The sequence below is a fragment of the Bombus huntii genome, chromosome 16 (genome assembly GCF_024542735.1).
Source record: "Bombus huntii isolate Logan2020A chromosome 16, iyBomHunt1.1, whole genome shotgun sequence".
Classification (NCBI taxonomy): Eukaryota; Metazoa; Arthropoda; class Insecta; order Hymenoptera; family Apidae; genus Bombus; species Bombus huntii.
The window spans coordinates 2077052-2096606 of NC_066253.1; the positions used below are offsets into that span (position 1 = coordinate 2077052).

The 19555-nt window shown below is 36.7% G+C and overlaps 2 protein-coding genes across 2 annotated transcripts in view; one reads left to right on the plus strand and one right to left on the minus strand.

Annotated features, from left to right (window-relative positions):
* Positions 1 to 17427, plus strand: part of LOC126874837 (beta-1,4-glucuronyltransferase 1) — a 59690-nt gene extending 42263 nt beyond the window's left edge. Inside the window, exons 2-6 of the mRNA XM_050637328.1 lie at positions 3276 to 3822; positions 7706 to 8083; positions 11188 to 11523; positions 13393 to 13635; positions 14246 to 17427. Coding sequence (XP_050493285.1) covers positions 3457 to 3822; positions 7706 to 8083; positions 11188 to 11523; positions 13393 to 13635; positions 14246 to 14443 — 1521 coding nt within the window. The 5' untranslated portion in view covers positions 3276 to 3456 and the 3' untranslated portion in view covers positions 14444 to 17427. The remainder of the gene's footprint in view (positions 1 to 3275; positions 3823 to 7705; positions 8084 to 11187; positions 11524 to 13392; positions 13636 to 14245) is intronic.
* On the minus strand, positions 8251 to 13386 carry LOC126874843 (uncharacterized). The gene is made up of 2 exons (XM_050637354.1): positions 12423 to 13386; positions 8251 to 10001 (listed from the first exon to the last, which is right to left on the minus strand). The coding sequence occupies exon 2, from the start codon at positions 9592 to 9594 to the stop codon at positions 8437 to 8439; it is 1158 nt and encodes a 385-aa protein (XP_050493311.1). The 5' UTR covers positions 9595 to 10001; positions 12423 to 13386; the 3' UTR covers positions 8251 to 8436.
* Positions 17428 to 19555: the final 2128 nt, after the last annotated feature.

Sequence of the window (19555 nt, forward strand, 5' to 3'; positions counted from 1 at the left end):
AAAATTCTAAAAAAAAAAAACTTTTAAAAACACTTTTTTCAAATCGTGTATTATTTTCTAGGGAGTCAAGAAGATTGGAAAGTTATGGAAAAAAGAATGACGAAACTAGGACTGTCCCATTACCGGTTGATTCATTATCCTAATGAAGTGCATACCAAGCTCTAAAATCGGTCTCGGAAACGTCTTCCAACACGCGAATACTTTTTCCCTTTCTTTTCCCCTCAATTTACAGAATGTTTTACATAATCAGTTTAAATATCATGCTTAAAGATCGAGAAATTGTATTCCCACCCATTAATTATGTACTTTTTAATGCAACACAGTTGGCAATTATATTCAAGTTTTTCTTAGAGGTTGCGAGTCCCGCCGGAATTTCGATTAATCCAGTCTTCAGTCTGCCATCAGATAATCGAGTTTCTACCGTGTTATTACGCACACATTATTTCTAGTAATGTTATACGTGGCGATCGAGTCGACGTAGAATTTGCCACGATAAACTGTAACATCGAGCTCGAAGGGTTCGACTTCCTCGCTTCTTACGTTTAAATACATTTGCATTAACGGTATCAGAGCATTGACTGCGAGTAATTTATTACGAGTTCGTTTGCATTTAGATAAAGGAATAATTTCATAAATTATTTTAGGTTAGAAAGGGTGCCACATAATTTGCTGTTTAAAAGTTTCGTACGAGCGCGTCAATAGGAACGACGCATGGCAGGTTGCCTGACGCCAGGGGCCCAACTGCTAAATTTTTAAACATTAGTTACTCAAAAATGGAATGACTTTGGATATATGTTTATTAGACATAAAATACCCTTTTTAATAAGCCACGATTTATCGTCTATAGTTTTGTAAATATTCGGTATATAGTGTGTCTCGAGATAAATAAGAATTAAAAGAAACTTTTACTCGTATAAATGGTAAATAGACTTTCACCCAAAAGACTTCAAGTTTCGACTATACGCATAACTAAATTTCACCCGTTTAATCGTATTCGTCAAAATCTAAATGTTTGCAAATGTTCGCATTCTAATGACACGAATCAAGAAACTAACCTAACCTAAATACCCAATACCTACCCTAACCTATCGGCACGCGTAAATATACCAAAGAATCTCTGCGGACAGATCTTCCGTCACGTCCTCGTCTAACAAAAACCACATACCTGCACATTGTGGCGTAAAAAATTGCAAAGGCAATCACGAAGCTTAGCGTAAATCGGGTTCCCCTCCGTTGGATCCATTCTCGGGCAATAATCGTCGGAAGCAATACGTCGTTTCGCGTGGCTCCCAGTACGACGTTGCCTAACTTCTTCCACCGACGTGCAATTCAACTTCAGAAACTGCTGTCTGCTGTACATATATTGTATTAAGTCGCGATACAAAGTGCCGCGCCAATTTCCACCCTGTCGTCGTTCGTTGCTAATAACTGTGCCCAAGAATCGTTCGACGACTGGAACAGGCCTTTGTACAGTTGCCTGGCAGCGATACAAGGGTAGGAATGACAAAGAGCACGCTCTCGGATAATGCCAGCCGAAAGCAAAGGGGACTAAACGGCGGACGCGTTGTGCATGTGTTGCTGTTAGAGTTTCAGGAGTTACAGTACTCCTGAACTTTGCATCGGTCTGCTGTTAATGTATCAGGCAGCTGTCGAATTGCTGTTCCTATATGGCAACTAAGCGAATGCGGGTTTTGCCATTAGGTAGTATCGAGAAAATCCGCGATCACTTAGTTGCCAACCCAATAATCACATTTCTTTTTTCCAATTTCTATGAAATCAGCTGTTTTACGTGGATTAATATCGATTGTTTCCGTCGCCGCTTATCTATGATCTCTGAGACACAGGATGTATCAGATGCACGCACCGGGTACAGTAACTAACCAGTAGGAATTTGCTTCATCCGCAAGATATCATAACGATCGTTATACTTCAGACATTTCATATATTTTTGTGCATTTTCTGCGTTACGTGCGATTCTACGCTTTCGTGATTCCTATTCGACGCACTTTTCTCTAATTTACGATCAACGAGGTCGTTGAATACGGCCTCTGAGAAGCTGGCAGCTGCACTAAAACTCACTTACTTTGCGAATCGCAATAACTCGATACCGATACTAATTTGACGCTCGTAAAACGAAACGTTAATTTTACGGCTATTTTTCCTATCTCTGATAATGAACCGTGTCGAGCATTTAATGGCCCGGGATCTTACAATGAAAGCATCGGCATTGCTCGTTGGCAGTCATCGATGCGTAGTAAAAGTGGCAAAAAGAATCGATGCCGACCGCAGAGTGTCATTATCACCGATGGATGGAATTAGGTAACTGAGTTACTAACAAGTCGTTAACGATTCTCCGGGCAGAGAGATTCTGTTTCAGAATGCATCGCCCTGGGATCACGATCCGGGTTTGTGCAATGGCCAGTGAAATCCACGTAGGCTCGGTAGAAATTATTAAACCTGTTATAGACGGGGTCGTTTGTTAATCAGGGACTGCTTTGGTCACGGAGTTGATAAATCAATAAAGACGAGTTAATTTTAGTCAGATCGTTTGACACTGCCACGAGCAAACCGATAACCCGTTAAATCTTGAATGGAAATTGTAACTCCACCAATATAATAAACGAATATAAATGATAAACATGCTACAATGAGTTTACTATCTACGCTAGCTTCGTATCTGTAAGCTCATACAATGTATTTGCGAAGTAGGTAAATATTTGTATATATTTTGTGACGTAAAGATCGCTATATGAAGGCGCGATCAAGCCACAATCAACTGCATCAAGATAGAATCACGGAGATCACCGAGTAGTTGCCATTAGAATCCAGAGAATTTGTTGCCAATTTGAACGAGACTGTCCAGCAAGCTCGAAGCAAGGCTAAAGAGTACTTGTCACTAGAAGAGTGCTCGTCACGAGATCTCAGAGTAGCAATTTCTTAAAACACCTTCAACCCGTAGAATACGCTGCGTTCAGATCGCTGATGAAAGTGCGACATACAGGGTGGTTGGTAACTGGTGGTACAAACGGAAAGACAACGATCTACAGCGAGATCCGTTATAACGTACCGGACGCGTACCGAGCCCAAATTCAAAGTCGATTTTCTCGAAAACAAAGCTTCGAACGAAAAATGTTTATTCTATATTTTCGACTTCTTTTTTCGCCTAGAATCGCCCCCTTTCCGCTTGGTAACCACCAGTTACCAACCACCCTGTATAAAAGAAAAATCGAATGACGAGGAAATCGGCCCTAAACGAAGTCTAATTCGTGTTTCAGAGGCTAACCAGAGGGAGGAGGTCGAAGCTGTGGCCAACAATGCTCAGATCCTGATCGCGGAGCATCAGGGGCCCCATAGGGGTGGGGAGGTGGTGGAAGAGAACAGCAAACGCATCCATCCGCGCTTGGTTACGATCTCCATAGGACGGTAACCGGTTCGTGGTCCTGGAGGAGGCTGGCGATGAGCATGTTGAGCATACTACGTAGAAATTGGGCACTTCGGGTGTCGGTGGTGCTCAACATCTGCGTGTTGCTCTACGTGTGCGCCCACTTCGGCTCCTCCGGGCCCTGGATCGAGGAACCGCCGACAAATTGGGCGGCGCCGTTGCAATCCGAGACCTTTGGCGCCGTGGACCTCGTAAATGGTACTCAAAAGGGCGCCACGTCGTCAGCTGTGCCTGCCATCAAGGATGCCTCGAACAAGAGCGCACGCGGTAACACGACCAGTCTAGCCAGGGCGAGGTTGCTCACCACGAGGCCAACGACCAACGAGGCCAAGGCTGATAACAAGAACGGCGACGGGCCAGAGCACAGGCATAATCAGACGGTGAGTGGAATTCCTTCAGAGTTTTTGGCTACGCTGTAGCGAGCAAAAGTAAAGTTCAAGCGCGTACATACGGTCAGATGCAACGCTGTATTCGTACACACTTTACGCCTTAAAGGGGAATACACGCTTTAAACACTTAGCTAACGCTTTGAAGGGGACTAAGTTTGTAAAAGTTGGACTCGAAGCTATTCGAGCCCTGTCGAGAGGCTGAGGCATGGAAAGAGACAGAAGGATGGAAAGGTCAAAGACTGGACTCATGGCAAACGAGAAACAGAAAAATAGCTCGCAATAACGCCTTGCTTTCAGACGAGTAAGGGAAAACCCAATACAATACGATACGACGGAAAAGTGGGGGAACATTCGCTCGTTTAGTGCGAACGCGCCATAAGTTGTTCAAAGAGGAACGTTACGATGTGCAAACAATACGCGCATTGAGACTCAAATAATTCAGCTTCTAAGTAAAATTACCATGGAACAATGTGTGCATTATTTTGAAAAGAATAATCTAACGCAAGCTATTCAGCCATCTTTCTAACGGTTCTTGGTAGTATCGCCCATATTTAAGATAATGCCACGAACCAAATAGAACACAGAGCAGCTAAAAGTGGATTTTTTGAGATCGTCTGAACGAGCTAAATAAATATAACGATGATACAATATAATCGAGAATTTAGAAGGCTAATGTATCCTGTGCCTCAAAATTTCAACAAACTCGTTGTTAGCGGTATACTCGATTTTCCACAAACAATACCATATTCGTTTTTCCATATATTCCTATATCAAGCTGCTTACACGTACACGTATAGCATAATCGAAGAGAGGTGGTAGAAAATATTGCCAACAAGTTGCAAGAAACAAGTTTTCTTTGACCAAGAAAAAAGAACTTGTGCATCACAGCGTAGTACAAATTCATAAAAAAAACAAAGTGTACTTGTGGAGAACCCGGTACGCGTCAGCTGCTAGTTGTGAAAAAAACTCAATGTTCTGTTCATCTAGGTAGCTAGCATGAACAAAGGCCGGGAAATAATTAACCAATATCTGTTGGTATTTCTATTTTTCACTATAGAGACGACGTTATGACGATGTAATGTTGTGACTTGTAGCACTGTTGATAACTATTTAGCGAGGTAAATTGCACTTCGATTCTATACCATAAAACGACTAATTCTGATTCCAGAAGGAAACACGTCTGGATACTGGATAGGATACTGAATAGTCAATGGTAGTAGGTAGGCCTTGATCAAAGCAGATCAAACGAAATCGACTGAAATCGATTACGGTCTTAGACCATAGATTATAAACATTAAGTATCAATGAATTATTCACAGGTTGGCTATTTATACCGTCAACCATAACCAATTTCACGGATCGATCGTTGTTTCGATCAACAGCTCTCCGCGTACCATTTGCTAGCATCACAATCTTCAACAGATTACCCCGGCTTCGATCGATAATCACGTTCGATGCCATGCAAGTAACGTGAATCGCGCGCGTTGCGGCGATAATTGAGCAAAAAACGACGAGAGAAATCTCGTCCTATCGGACTTTCCATCAAACCACTCGCTCGGATCTCGGATGACTAATCCGTTCTACGACATCGTTCTACGTCTTGTGTTTCTGGGTGAAGTTTAACATTGTCGTGTGAACACCACTTCCGAGGTAATTATCGAATGAAAATAGATGCCATTACGGTTGATTGTGCAGTTGGTTTTAATTAAGCGTGGTATTGGTCGTGGAAAATTGATTTCAGTTGCACGTGGAAAATGTGAAATTGATGCCAGGAAAGTGATACTAATTGAGCGTAGAAAGTGTGCAATTGGCCTTGGAAAATTGATTCCAATTGCACGTGGGAAATGCGAGACTGATGGCGGAAAATGGATTGCACATTGGATATGGAAAAGGTGGAAATTGAATTTGAAGTTGAACCGAGATAATTGATTCTGATTGAATGTAGAAAATGTGCAATTGATTCCGGAAAATTGAATCTAATTACACGCGGAAAATTGATTCCGATTGGATGTCGAAGATGTGGAACCGAGCCTGGAAAATCGATTGTAATCAGATATGGAAAATCGAGTGTGCAATTGATGGAAGAAAATCCATTCACACGGGAAATGGGAAGTATGAAATCGTTGGTGGAAAATTCTATATGCAATTATATATGGAAAATATGGAATTGATCGTGGGAAAACGACTTTAATAGTAAATGGAAAATATGGAATCGTTTTCTAGAAAATTCGATAATTGGATATGGAAAATATATCTTTCGCAAGAAGCTACTGACGATGATAATACTAAAGAAATTATAGTATGTAATATTATTTATAATTATAATTACTTATTAAATATTTTGGATTTTCATAAAATTAGTAAAGTTCAAAATTAATCGTAAATCCTTTGATTTCGTGACATCGAAGAAATTACGTTTCGACAGGGTCGATGCAAGCTGTATATGACAGGAATATGAGCCAAGTAGAGGGTTCTTGGATTACAGAGTGTCCATCGCCGTGGATATTTTCTGTCCCGGTCTTATCTCGCCAGATCTTATCGCGCAAAAAAGTGTATTCTGCCCGAAACGATCGACTTTCATCCAAAATTCAACTGTTCTCGCCGCTGGATGAGAAGCGACTCGACCTCGTTCAAAATCCTGATCATTGGATAAGATCTGTCGACCCTTTCAAGAAACTACGTCAGGTTCAGAAGTGGTCGCTCTTACATTGTCGTATTACATGCACGGTAGTCACGATAACGTTCGTGAACTGAGATTCCAGATACTAGCTGCGACCAGTGTAACCATTTTTAACATTAACTGTACGTTACCTGATTACCCATTCACATGCATAACAGTTCAACATCATTCTAGTAACCGCGTTGAAATTGTTTAATCTACCATGAATATCTGAAGTATCAAGTTACACTATTTACCTTCGAACGTTTCGAGAAGAACTTTAGTTCGCTTAGCTCGTTGATAATGGGAACGGCAATGACTGGAAAATTTCCATCGGTAAAAATATAAAAAGAGACGAAATTTAAAATAAGTAATATTCGTGTCCAATTTCGAGGCACTTGAAATTACGCCGGATAAGTTTCGTCATCCAGAAGTCTTCGGAAGTCTGTATAATTCACCAATTGTTCGATATACGTAGGTCTAAGGTTAGTCGTTTAAGGTTAGGTTAGGTTAGGTTCCCTTTTTTCGCGAATCAAGTTTCTCGCAGTTTCCTAGGGGAGCGTAGAGGAATTAAGTCGCGTAAAACCGGGCTCAGAAGCCGCCTCCTACCGCTTTGCAGTTCAATATTTCAAAAGGGAAAACTTCAACGTGTATCTCCGCCCGCCCCCTTTCGCCTTTCCTCATCCCGTCACTCTGCAAAATTGGAGCGAAAGCTTTTACCATCTCCTTCTACGACCTTTCTGATGGATACTGCTGCAAGAAACTGTATCTAACAATAATTTAGTAATAAAGGGGAATGCCGGTAATGTCACGCGCAAAATTCAGTATAGAAGATTGTGAGGAAGTAAGCGAGGCAACCGTTGTGGTATTATGTTTTATCGAGAATAGGTTCAAGAGTGAAATTGCATCGTGTGACCTGCTTATATACTGTTACATTGTATTTGAAATCGTATTTGTTTCCTATATCTCGATGTAAAGGAACCATTATTCCCTAGGAGTTTGTCTAGGGATCCCTATAATTGACAAACATTTTCCTTTCAATTGGAATCACGTTTTAAGTTAGATTAGATTTTCTAATTGACTTTGGTTTGGAATAAGTTTCAAGCGATGTCTTACTTCTCGCTTGAGTCAGATTTGAAGACCAATATTCTTTGCCAGGGTCAGAAGACCTCGCCTCGGTTCCGCCAATTAACCAATTTGGCATTCCTGTTACAGGCAAAGAGCGGTTTGCCGGTCGTTCAATCAACGATGAGCCTAAACGAAGCGGTGCAGTGCAACGAAAAATCCTTGGAACCGAGGAGGGCGCAGCGAGGTGATTACTGGGTCCTCTATAATTACGTGCCGATGAGCATAGCGGTGAGATGTTGGGAAAGCGTGACGTACACCACGCACGCGGATTACACGTTCCTGGACAATCTGGAGCCGTTGCTGGAGCGATGGAGAGCGCCGATATCGATTGCAATGCACGCCCCTGGCACAGACTTCGCGGCGACCCTCGACGCCATCAAGTACTCGAGAAACTGTGGCAGCTCTCTGGTCTCTCAGCTGGTCACCTTTCATGTATTCTTCAGCAGCAAACACGTGCCAAAAATGGTGAGTATTAATGACTTCCTTCCTCTCTGTACCTTATTTATGTCCTATTTGTTGGACCGATTAGTGTTGCATCTACTTTAAATTACTTTATCGTATCTATCCTCGGTAGATCGTTATTATGGAAGTGTACGGTTTGAGATATTAGAAAAGTAATAAGTATAATCGAATTTAGGTGCTATTTCAATTTTATTTCTCCAATTACAATGGGTTTCTCTCAACTGCTCTTAAAGATCTTAGAAAGAGCAAATAAATTATTCTACTTCACACAATCCTTAGAGATTTCAATTTACATAAATAAATAAATAAATAAATAAATAAATAAATAAATATTCTCTTACATCGACTGCTGCTTTCTATACACCTATCAAGGCGCGTTCCCTAACCTCCAAAACCTTCATAGGTTGCTTGATCAACATCTTAGGTTTCACAGCTGAGTAGAATTTTGGTTTCCCATACTTAAAATGAAAGTACTTAAAAAAGGTTGGCAAGGTTTCTGGTTCTATTACTAAACAAGAACACTCTGGATCAAAAACCATCTGTTCCCTAAAAATAGGCACCACAGGAGCCACGATCTCCTCTTCCATTTCAGAAACAACCACTCTTTGCGGTATAGGCTCCACAATTTTCTCCGTACGAGTAATCTTCTCAACAACAGGTACGTCAATCTCTTTCGGTGAAGGTTGGACGATGTTTACGTTGGTTTGAGAACCACCTTGGCCAGGGTGGATCACCTGGACAGTCTTGGTGTGCTGAGGACCCATTATCACATTTGCAGAAGTTTGATCGCGTTGAGGCTGAATCACGTTCAAAGTCTGAACTCCTTGCGAACCTGGCTGGATACTGAGAGTTTGAACAGAGTTTGGAGCCTGGATGCTGAATGTTTGAAGAGGTTGTGACCCTTGGATGGTGAAGGTTTGGACTTGAGAACCTGGTTTGATGCTGAAGGCTTGAAGAGCTTGTGGACCTTTGATGCTTAGTGTTTGAACTCCCGGAGAACCTGGCTTGATGTTCAACGTTTGAACAGGTTGCGAACCTTGAATGTTAAGCGTTTGAACAGATTGTGGAGTTTGAATGCTGACAGTTTGAGCAGATTGTGAATCCTGGATACTAATAGTCTCAGAAACTCCTGAATCCTGATTGATACTCAAGGTTGGACTAGATTGATCTTTGATGCTGAATGTTTGAGCAGGTTGTGAAGTTTGAATATTGAGAGTTTGAACAGATTGTGGATTCTGGATGCTGACAGTCTCAGAAACCCCTGGAGCTTGTTTGATATTCAGACTCTGAATATGTTGTGAAGGAGTTTGAATACCGAAACTCTGAGCTTCTCCCAATGCTTGGTCCATTAAGAATACCGATTTTTTGGATCTCTCGGTGTCTTCTCCAGTCTGTTCTATCTCTAGCTCCTTCTTGTTTAATTCTTCTTTGATTTCTTCTTTCTTCTCCGCTGGAACTGCTTGACATATCGTCAAACCAAGTAGTGAAAGCACGAAATACGTGTTAAAATACATTTTGTTGAATTTTTGATGTATTTCTCCGTGAAACTGTGAAGATTCTGGAGATGAGGCTGGTTTTTAAAGGAATCCACGAGATTTTCTCGGCACGTTTGATATGGAAACCACTCACGTTTTGAAAACACGAGACTGTGCTGATCGTGCAGAATTTCGATGCTATCGGGTCACTTGTTGACGCTTGCCGGTGTATTCAGTTCGGTCGAGTTTCCACTGCGTGACATTCACGCATCTTCCGCTATTTTGCTTTTTATTTTCATGTTGTTCATTGTATTTAGACGTATGTTATGACGATGTTACTTGTGATACCAGGTCCAGTATTAAAGCCTTCAGATAGGGATCGCAGTGTCGTTTGTATTTCGTCAAGTTTCGGTTGTAAACTTTTTCACAGCAAACTTTTATTTTTTCTAAATAATAGAAATTTTCGAATAAATAAACATTTTTGTTGAACATTTGACTTAAAAATTGATCGTGTAATGTAATGAAGACTAAATTAAAAATCGAAACTCTAAAAACTTATCGATAGAACAACATCCCAGAAATATTTTAAAAATTACAGAAAATAATAATCTAAAAAATTGGCCTACTTTTTCCTAAGGATCCAAAAAGAATATAAAAAGATAGTTATATAACTCACTTTTCGACAGTCTTAGTCTTAAGAAGATGGGACTAACAACAAGAGCTCAGGTCTATTTCTACCTCTTTGCAATCAAACATTTTACTGTAACGTGTTTAAAAAAAATTAAAAAATTTTCAAAATCGTTCTGTCCTTTCACTACCGTTAATAACACGTCAAATCTTTGGTAATAAGTTACAGAAATAGAATTGAACGAATTAAGTAAGGTAAGTGGATAATATTTTGCAAAAGTGAAATGACTTGGAGACAGGCGGCATGAGAAAATAGATTGGCAAGAGAAGTACTTCCTGCGGCTGTACTTTTCTGTGGCGAAACTCTGTTATTAATTCCTTCTGTATCACGACGTAACGTCGATACACGTGCACGTAATTAATTAGAACGCGAAATCACGATTGCGACTCCTAGTACCTCGAAATACGTGTACCAATTACACGTGTGAAGGCTCTACTTTGTTTCCAGGACGACTCTCTTACTGTCGTATTATGCATGCACTGCGGAAAGAAATAAACAGGCATTCCCTATCGGCCGCTGATTGGTTCCACGGTTTAATTACCACTTTCCCGACCTTTCATCTTGTTCCACTTTTTATTCTGTCTCGACAGAAAGTATTGCATCGTCTTTCCAATTCTGCCTATTCGATACGCATCTCATCTTTTCTACTATCTTCGCCTAGAGTCTTGAAAATGAACGTTCGAGAAAAATATATTCTAGGGAATTTACTAACGTACTAGATATCTGTTTTATTATATTCACTGAAGAAATAACCACCATTATCGTTATTACGAATTTTCAAAAATATTGGTCACTGGAAATTATTTTCTAGTAAAAATTTAGGTAACTACAAAATAACCAAAAAATAAAATAGCTATAAAATTATCAAGTATAACCTTATACATATACCGTCCAGTCTGTAAGCTGTTATTATAATGTGTGGCACAATCTGCTTTCTGAAATAGGTACCCCCGACCGAGAAAGTTATGTCTGACTCGTATAACTGCACGCTGGGACCACCGTGGGTGAATGTCACGCTTTCAAAGATGTATAAAAACGAGAAGAAGCTGCTGTACCCTGTGAACGTCGGACGTAACATAGCCCGTGAATCGGCGCCGACGTTCTACGTGTTAGCAAGCGATATCGAGCTTTACCCGAATCCAGACTTGCCCGCGAAATTCCTCGAGATGATCAGAAAGAGGGATCAGCCCGCCCTCTACAAACCTAACCCCAAAGTTTTTGTATTGTCCATCTTCGAGGTGGACGAGAAGAGTCAACCGCCTAATAATAAAACACATTTGGTAAGTTAGAATTGGAAAACCTTGCAAATTTTTAATGTTAGAAATGAAATGAAAGTATTCTTATTATATATATATATAAGAACATTTTATATTTTTAATGCTGGTATTTCAGTATTAGTACATACATGTATATTACAATGCATGGCTTGAAATAAGCATATTTATCATTTAATCAGATGTTGAAATATTGGAGAAGAAAGTTACTAGATTGTCACTGTTCTATTTAACTCCCATGTCGGATTGTACTTTCGATCTAAAACTTTTATTTTGTGTTAACCTTTTACGTTGTGACATTCGCATACAACCAAATGCCGCTATGCAACCGTTCACTACAGGATTTTATTTCAGTCCACGCACGGTATATCAATAGTATGCAAAATATCCAAAAAGCTGAAGATTAAATAACTTAAATAATTAATATTCTTTATTCTAAAATTGTATTTACGATTAAAGCTATTAATTACTCATCGTTACAAGTTAACCTCAATTACATTTACCCTAAACTAACTTAACCTAACTTAATTTCGCTCCAGATATAATCTAAATCTAACCTAATCTAATTAGCATTTTAATTGGCAAAAAATGCGAAATGTCTGCACCATCGTTATACAATTTTTATATCATTCTTTTTAAGCTGAATGCAGTGAAATTGCACGATGAAACGTATTTAATTACCGGTAAGAAGCGATCTTCACGTTTTTTAATCAGAGAAATACATTTTGCTGAACTTGGTTCATTCGCATTTGACATTTTAGTTGAAAACTGAACTTGGAGCTAATTAAACGGATAGGGAAGAGAGCAATGACGGCTGCATAATATCCGACAATGCGTTAAATGGCATGAACGCAAGGGTCGTTTAATCAGTGGCGCTTCCTTTGACCGTGGACCTTGATACGTACAATTAGCAGCGTTGCTGTGAAGTGCAGCTGGTCGCTGGCCGCACTTCTATGAAACATTCAATTCAATTCCACCACTTCTATGCACTATTCAATTTCATTCCATTTTTTCAAACGTCGAACAAGCCTTATTTCATTAACCGTGATACACGCTGCCTCCTGCCCCTTTTTTTTCAAAGCATAAGCAGAGAACTGCGCCTCTTCAAACGGTGGTAAAACTGTAATTAGAAACGGTGAAATTATAGTCGCGTAAGAAGACGTTGAACCCGGATACTTTTGTAAAAAATGTTGTAAAACCGTTATCCTTTCGATGAATTATTTTTATGGCAGAATTTTATGATTATATTGTAACGAAAACTACCTTGTGCAACTAAACATAATGAAAATAACACACTAAATGATGTTATATAAATAATAGTATACGACTGAGTTAAATCAAAAGTTCTTAAACATTAGTATTTAGTTATATTAGCATATTTAAAAATCATTTAAATTAATAATAAAGATTAATTAAGTTAATCTTTGTAAAAGAGAAAAATTTATATGAATTGCGATAAAAATTTCAAATGTGAAAAATCACTTTTTCGTTTCCAAATTTTCAATACTCAATATTACCGTAAATTATATTTATCAATAGTCAATTTCTTGTTAGTAAAATTATGAAAATTATAATAAACAATTTTCAACTTAAGAGTCCTTTTCTCCTTGCTAAAGTTTCAATAAATTATAAATTATGCGATAGCCACGTGTTTCTGAAGTAAACGGTATAAGTATATTTCTATATATGTGGACTTCCTACGTATTCTTGAACAACATATATATGCATATGTATATATATATATAGTAGTAGATATATATTTATATCTACTTTATATACTTAAAAATATGTTTTCAGAAATTTTGAAAAAATAAAAAATGTTCTCCTTTCGTATAAAAAATAACGAAATAATTTAACAAATAATTCTCATTTCAGGCTCAGATGCTGAAGGCCGGCACGGCAATTCCCTTCCACAAAAAGTTGTGCTCCGGCTGTCATAACGTTCCTCGAAGTAAAGAATGGCAAGAAGCTGCGGAAACGGAGGATCTTCACGTGTTTCACGTCGGTAAGAGGACAGGCAGTTTCGTTCATTGGGAGCCGATTTTCATCGGGAGCAATAATGATCCTCTGTACGATGAGAGGCTTAGCTGGGAAGGAAAAAGCGACAAAATGACACAGGTACAAATGATTTCCGGCTTATAAAACAACTTGTGTCGATACAGTCACGACCTACTTTTATTTTTACTCGAAACTTTCAAAATATTCGGTAGAATCGCAGGCAATAAATATTTCGCAAAAAATTCGTGTATTTATTTTCATGTATCGAGTGATTCGTTCATATATCAATATCAGTGAGAAATAATTTCATGTAGAAAGTGATCTGACACTCTCAGAGTTAATCTACGTAGAGAGTCTATTCGTCCCTAAATTCGTGAAAGTGTAAACCGTTTATAAAAAAAAATATTTCAACATTTGATGCACTAACAAGTATGAATTTTTTCAAAGAAATTATCGCCAAAATGGCGCCATTTGTAAGAAAAATTTATTGATCAATTCTAAAGGGATTTCACGTCATATACGCCAAGTTCATAAACTTAAAAACGGCAAGAAAAGGAAAAGAGGGAAAGAAAAGAAAAATACATACAAGATTTGCTAAAATAAGATATCGACAGTAATGCATGGGAAAATAAAAGATGACCAAAAAACCGTCGATTCATGTAATATTCATAAAACAACCTCTCCAATGCGATTTCTCTGAATCATTAACCCAGTTTGACTTTCGTTTTAGGGTTACGCGTTGTGCGTCCTTGACTACGATTTCCTCATCTTGGACAATGCATTTCTGGTCCATCGTCCAGGCATTAAGATCTTCAAGAAGGATGTTCACCGGGAGATGCTGACAGCGAAAACGAATGCCTTGATAAGAAAGATCATCGTTCCAGAGTTAAAAATTCTATATGGAACGAGAAAAGGCTGTGCCGTGTAGCCCGTGGAGAAACGAGCACAGCGAGTGCTCCACAGGTGTTTTCCAATTAAGCGGCAGCACCTGAGATCATTCTTGACACCAAGAATGTCCGAAGCTCGGCAGAAGATCAACGGCGGTCATAGCGCTCAAAGACTCGTTTTAATCGCCCGTGACCATAAGGACCAAGCTCGTCAGCCATTTCTGGCCGTTTCCGGTGTCGAAACTAAGTTAAAGAACGTTCAGTGCGACTAACAGATGTCCACGATTGAAAATAATGCCAATTGAACGGTGCCGAAAGTAATAGTTACGCAGGTTAGGTTCCGAGGACGCAACCTCGCTAATGTTCTCTCCTCGTTGAAGCAACAACGACGAACCTTGTTTCTCCCCTTGTTGCTGAATGTTCCAAACGATTTCTTCAAAATGCATGGAACATCGATAAAAAGGTTCTTGTTATTGCTTCGACGAGGACACAACTTATGGTTTCAAATTTCTCCTATGATCGTTAGTTCCTGCAGTTCCTCCTCGTTTCTCATCGCTGACTTCTTCATCTTCTTTGCAGTACAAAAGTGTGATGGCAGCATTAATTACAGAAAAGAGGGAATATTAATGAAAAATCGATTTGTTCAGAGAGACTCAAAGAGTGGTATAAAAAATTTTGCTTTCTCACGATGATCATATTACGTAGTTCGTCTTCGTTATGAAAGGATCTTGTTGCGCATATTTTCACTTGAGAACGCGTTAGGGCGAACAATTGTACATATTTAGCGTTTTAAAACGGTGCCTCGTATATACTTGTACATTTACAAGAGTGTTGTGTGGTTTGTCGGTGAACGCGTGCATTTTTTTTCTCATTCCACGATTTCCCCAAAGAGGAAACGGAAGCCGTTTCTAACGCGAACGACTGTGGTCATAATAACATGCCAAAAAGAAAAAGGTACACTGCTCAAGTCGACTAAGGAACACAGTGTTCGCATAATGAGAGAAAGTATTTTTACCTTTTTAATTGCTGTTAATATTATTATTTGGAGCAGTGGATGTTAATAACCAAACAAAAACTCTGTAGCTCGAATTTGGATGAAAATTGCATTAGACTCAAAAATTTGGTTTCTATAACTGCCTAGAAAATTTATTCTTAAAAAAAAAAAAGGAAATTATGAGAAAATTATTTGTTATACCAGCGTGCAGAGTTTTATACAATTTACTGCAAAACCGACTGAAGCCGACGTTTCGTCGACTTAAGTTTTAATTTTATGCATTTACATAAACATATTCGAAGCAGTTTTTCATTGTTTTTAAAGTCAAGTATCTTGTTTAAAAAATAGAAACATACGAAACCAAATATAACTACTAGGTAGTGGAACGAAAAAGATATGAAAAAGGATGATCCATTACGCACTTGAACAACACGTATGAACTACCCTTATATTTAATTAACGATATAGTTTCGTTCTTGAACGAATACCGTGGTAAAAAAAAAATCAAACAGGGACTATTCGCGAATATTTTACTCTCCCAAGACTGAAGAAACATTTGATAACAGTTTACTAGAACATTTATCCTAAAGATCTTTAATTAAAGAACGTCAAGTCATTAGTTATTTAATGATTCTTTTATCATAGTATAATCAATTAAGGCTAATATATTAACCTTTCTTTGTATATCTTTCTTCTATGTCTGATAAAAATGAATTGGTGCTTCCAATGCTAGATAACAATTACAGCAATCATGAATGGAACGTCGCATTCGCTTTTGCCATTAAAACGAACATTGCATTCGCTTTTATCATTAAAACGAGCATTGCGTTATACAAGATTTCTCATAATTAATAACAAAATCGATAATTAAGCTCTCAAACATTTTTTTTTTTTTTTTTTTTGGCACGTAAAAGCGCACCTAAATTTTTTATCATTATATATAAGAAATAATAAAAAATATTCATAGAAACGTAAAATATTTTTAATAAGCAAGGAATTATTTTTTCGGCCTTGATAAATACAACTTTCAACACAATCAAAATTTAATTAGACGTATAGCTCACTAAGTTTTAATCCCATTTTTATCAAAAATGAAATCCCCGATTAAAGAATGTTATTCCAGATTTTCGATATATTTTTAGTTATAGAATAGGGAATTGTTATCGATTTTACCATTGATTATGAGACACTTTGTATACAATGGAAATTGAAGAGAGTAATAATAAGTCTCGTGATGAATTTCACTCAGCTAACTAATCATTTGGTATCATTTCCCACGAAATCGTGCAAGATCTATTTCGTAACTGTACATTATTTGTGCTAATACTTTTACTCGATAATTACTGGCGAGGATTACGTGTGCGGAATATGTTGAAGAAGGAAGGCAAGAATTTTTATGCAATTGCTATTTGGTGTATCATTATACGAGATCAACTTGAAAAACTTTTCTTTATAAATGTGTCGAATGGTGTATGAAAGGACAATGTAAATATCTCTATATGTTTAAGTATAAGTACATAAGTATGACGTAACCGGTACTACTTTTACACGATTAATTAGTCACTAAATGGGAATTCGGAATTCTAAAAAGATATATTGTCATGAAATGTTCGACGTATCGAAATATTTGTGAATTTTCAGTAACATTATTTTTCAAGCCTTATAGATGATAAATCATAATATTTTATCGAAGAAGATAGCATAATGGTACATATTTATGTTTGCTATTTTCGATAATCAAAACTTTGTATGTATCTGAGACGGCTTAGTTACTTATATCAACAAAGTAGTATTCCCATTTTCTATTTTATTTATCATGTAAAGCCAACAAAAGAGAATGCCATTGTTTAATGTAATACTTTTATTTAGCCATTTAAATGTTATATGTATAATATGAAAAGAACATTCTTGTGAAAGGTGGGAAAAATAATGATTAGGGATGAATTTTAATTTTTAACTTTTATTTTAATCGGATTGTGCAATTAATTTCCATCGTAATGGATACCGTGTCAAAAAAAAAAAAAGAAAAGATTGTCAAACAATGAGGGTAAATGAGTGAGATAACGATGAAAAATGTGCATATTCTATATCATTAAGGATATTTTCATTAATGAAAAAACTAAGTATGTATTTTTAGGTAATGAATTGTAAATAAAATTTAGAATCTTTTCCATAAGAGTAACTCGTTCTTTAAAGAATAAATAACTTTTTTAATGTGAGTACTCTTAATGGCGTGTAATCGTATGCAGTGCACACACACATATAACATTACATACATATATTTGCAATATTTTTTTTATCACCGCCCCGTATAATCTGAAAAAGGCTATACACGTGTACATATGATCTTTCATGATAATAAGACTCATGTAGCAAATGAGTTTAGTGAAAGATTTCTCAAATGATATTTGAGATGAATTTTTAGGGAAAACGAGAGTCTGACTCGTGTTTTTGTGATAACCCTAGGGCACAAACTGACTACTATTTTAGTAATTATGTTTCACTGGTTGTAAAAAAACAAATTCAATTCTCTAGCAAATTATTTAATTTCTAATAACAGTGAAGAAAATATCATTTCTACATGCGGTACTTGAGTCCTCTTAAATTTCTAAGCCTTCTCATGGATTATTTTATTTCTTTAGCAAGAAATTACGTAATCAGAATCTAGCAAGGATAACTTATGACAATTGAACGAATCATAAAATATCATTTGCCATGATCCATATATGAAAATATTAAACAATTTTTTTTTAATTATTTTTTCTTATTATTGAAAATTTAGTAGACGATTCTTATAATGTTCTATTCATATAAATAATTTGGAAAGAAATAAAATTGTAGGTGACATGGTATTTTCACATACGAAAAGAGGGTGATTACTTTATTTTCTTGAAAACTCAGAATTCTATGAAACAAGTTCCTTTCATCCTCTTGCCTTTTTTTCCATTTATCGGGGCTTTGCAATCACGTATAATGATTGCTCATAAGTAATAACGTGTATTCTGTGCCTTATCGTCTTTGTCATTTAATGGGTATGCGTATACATATGGTGCATGAGAGTGTGTTTGAACTGAAGCACGTTAAAATGCCGATTCAATTACTCTAGATAGTTAATTGTAATAATAAATGAGTTTCATGGTATAATAAATCTTTGAAATATTCATGGCTACAAAAAGAAAAATGAATTACATTTTTAACATATAATTGATAATCGATAATGCATAATTAATTATTGTTATTAATTCTTCTAATAGCGTAGTAAATTTTACTGTACCACATCGTTATATCGAATATTTTAACATTTTCCGATTATTAATTCTTTAGAGATTCATTAAGATATAATTAAATATTCTACAAAATGTTCTCCTTTGTATGTAATTCATTTTTTCTTTTTTTTTTAATGAAATATTTTCAAATGATTTGTAACACTTTGTGATACATTTTATTATTATGACTAACACATTGATGAATTCAATACACCTTTTGTAATAACAAGAAAAGGATTAATATTTCTCCTTCTATTGGATGTTCAGTCTGTTATTGTATCAATTTTTTTAACTTCATTGATTGTATACTGAATTAATCTTTTTTAATTAGGCACTTTTATATAAATGAGTACCAAGCTGCAAAAACATTATAAAACTATGGAAAAAATAAATAAAATTACATATATGTATTACAAATACTAATGATACAAATTTTCTGTGTTGTTACAGTGTTGTTCGTAAAACAATGTATTGCTCTTAAATAATTTTAGACTATGATCCTTTATGGCAATTCAAATATCTTCAATTTGATGAAAACTTGTAACAATTTCCGCGTGTCATGAAAATTAAATTAGCAGAATTGTGCAATCACACTATCTTTTACCATATTTGTAAAAATATATAAAATCTGCTTTCATTGTCAATACATTTTATTATCAAAAAATTGTTTTTACATTTTGGCATAGATGCATTAAGTAATTCAGTGTTCTTAAAATGAAAGTTTGAATAATCAGAATTTGATATAATTCTCAAAATTTACACTAATTATTAAGTGAATGTTTTCCTTGCATAGAATTCTGAAAGATATATTAAAATAATTAAAAAAGATATAAATATAATGTTAAAAAAATAGTAATGCATACTTTCTAGCATACATTTTAGGTTTACAAGTT

Excerpts from the sequence above, each read along its gene's own strand:
- LOC126874843 (XM_050637354.1), bottom strand. The coding sequence starts at position 9,594 with ATGTATTTTAACACGTATTTCGTGCTTTCACTACTTGGTTTGACGATA.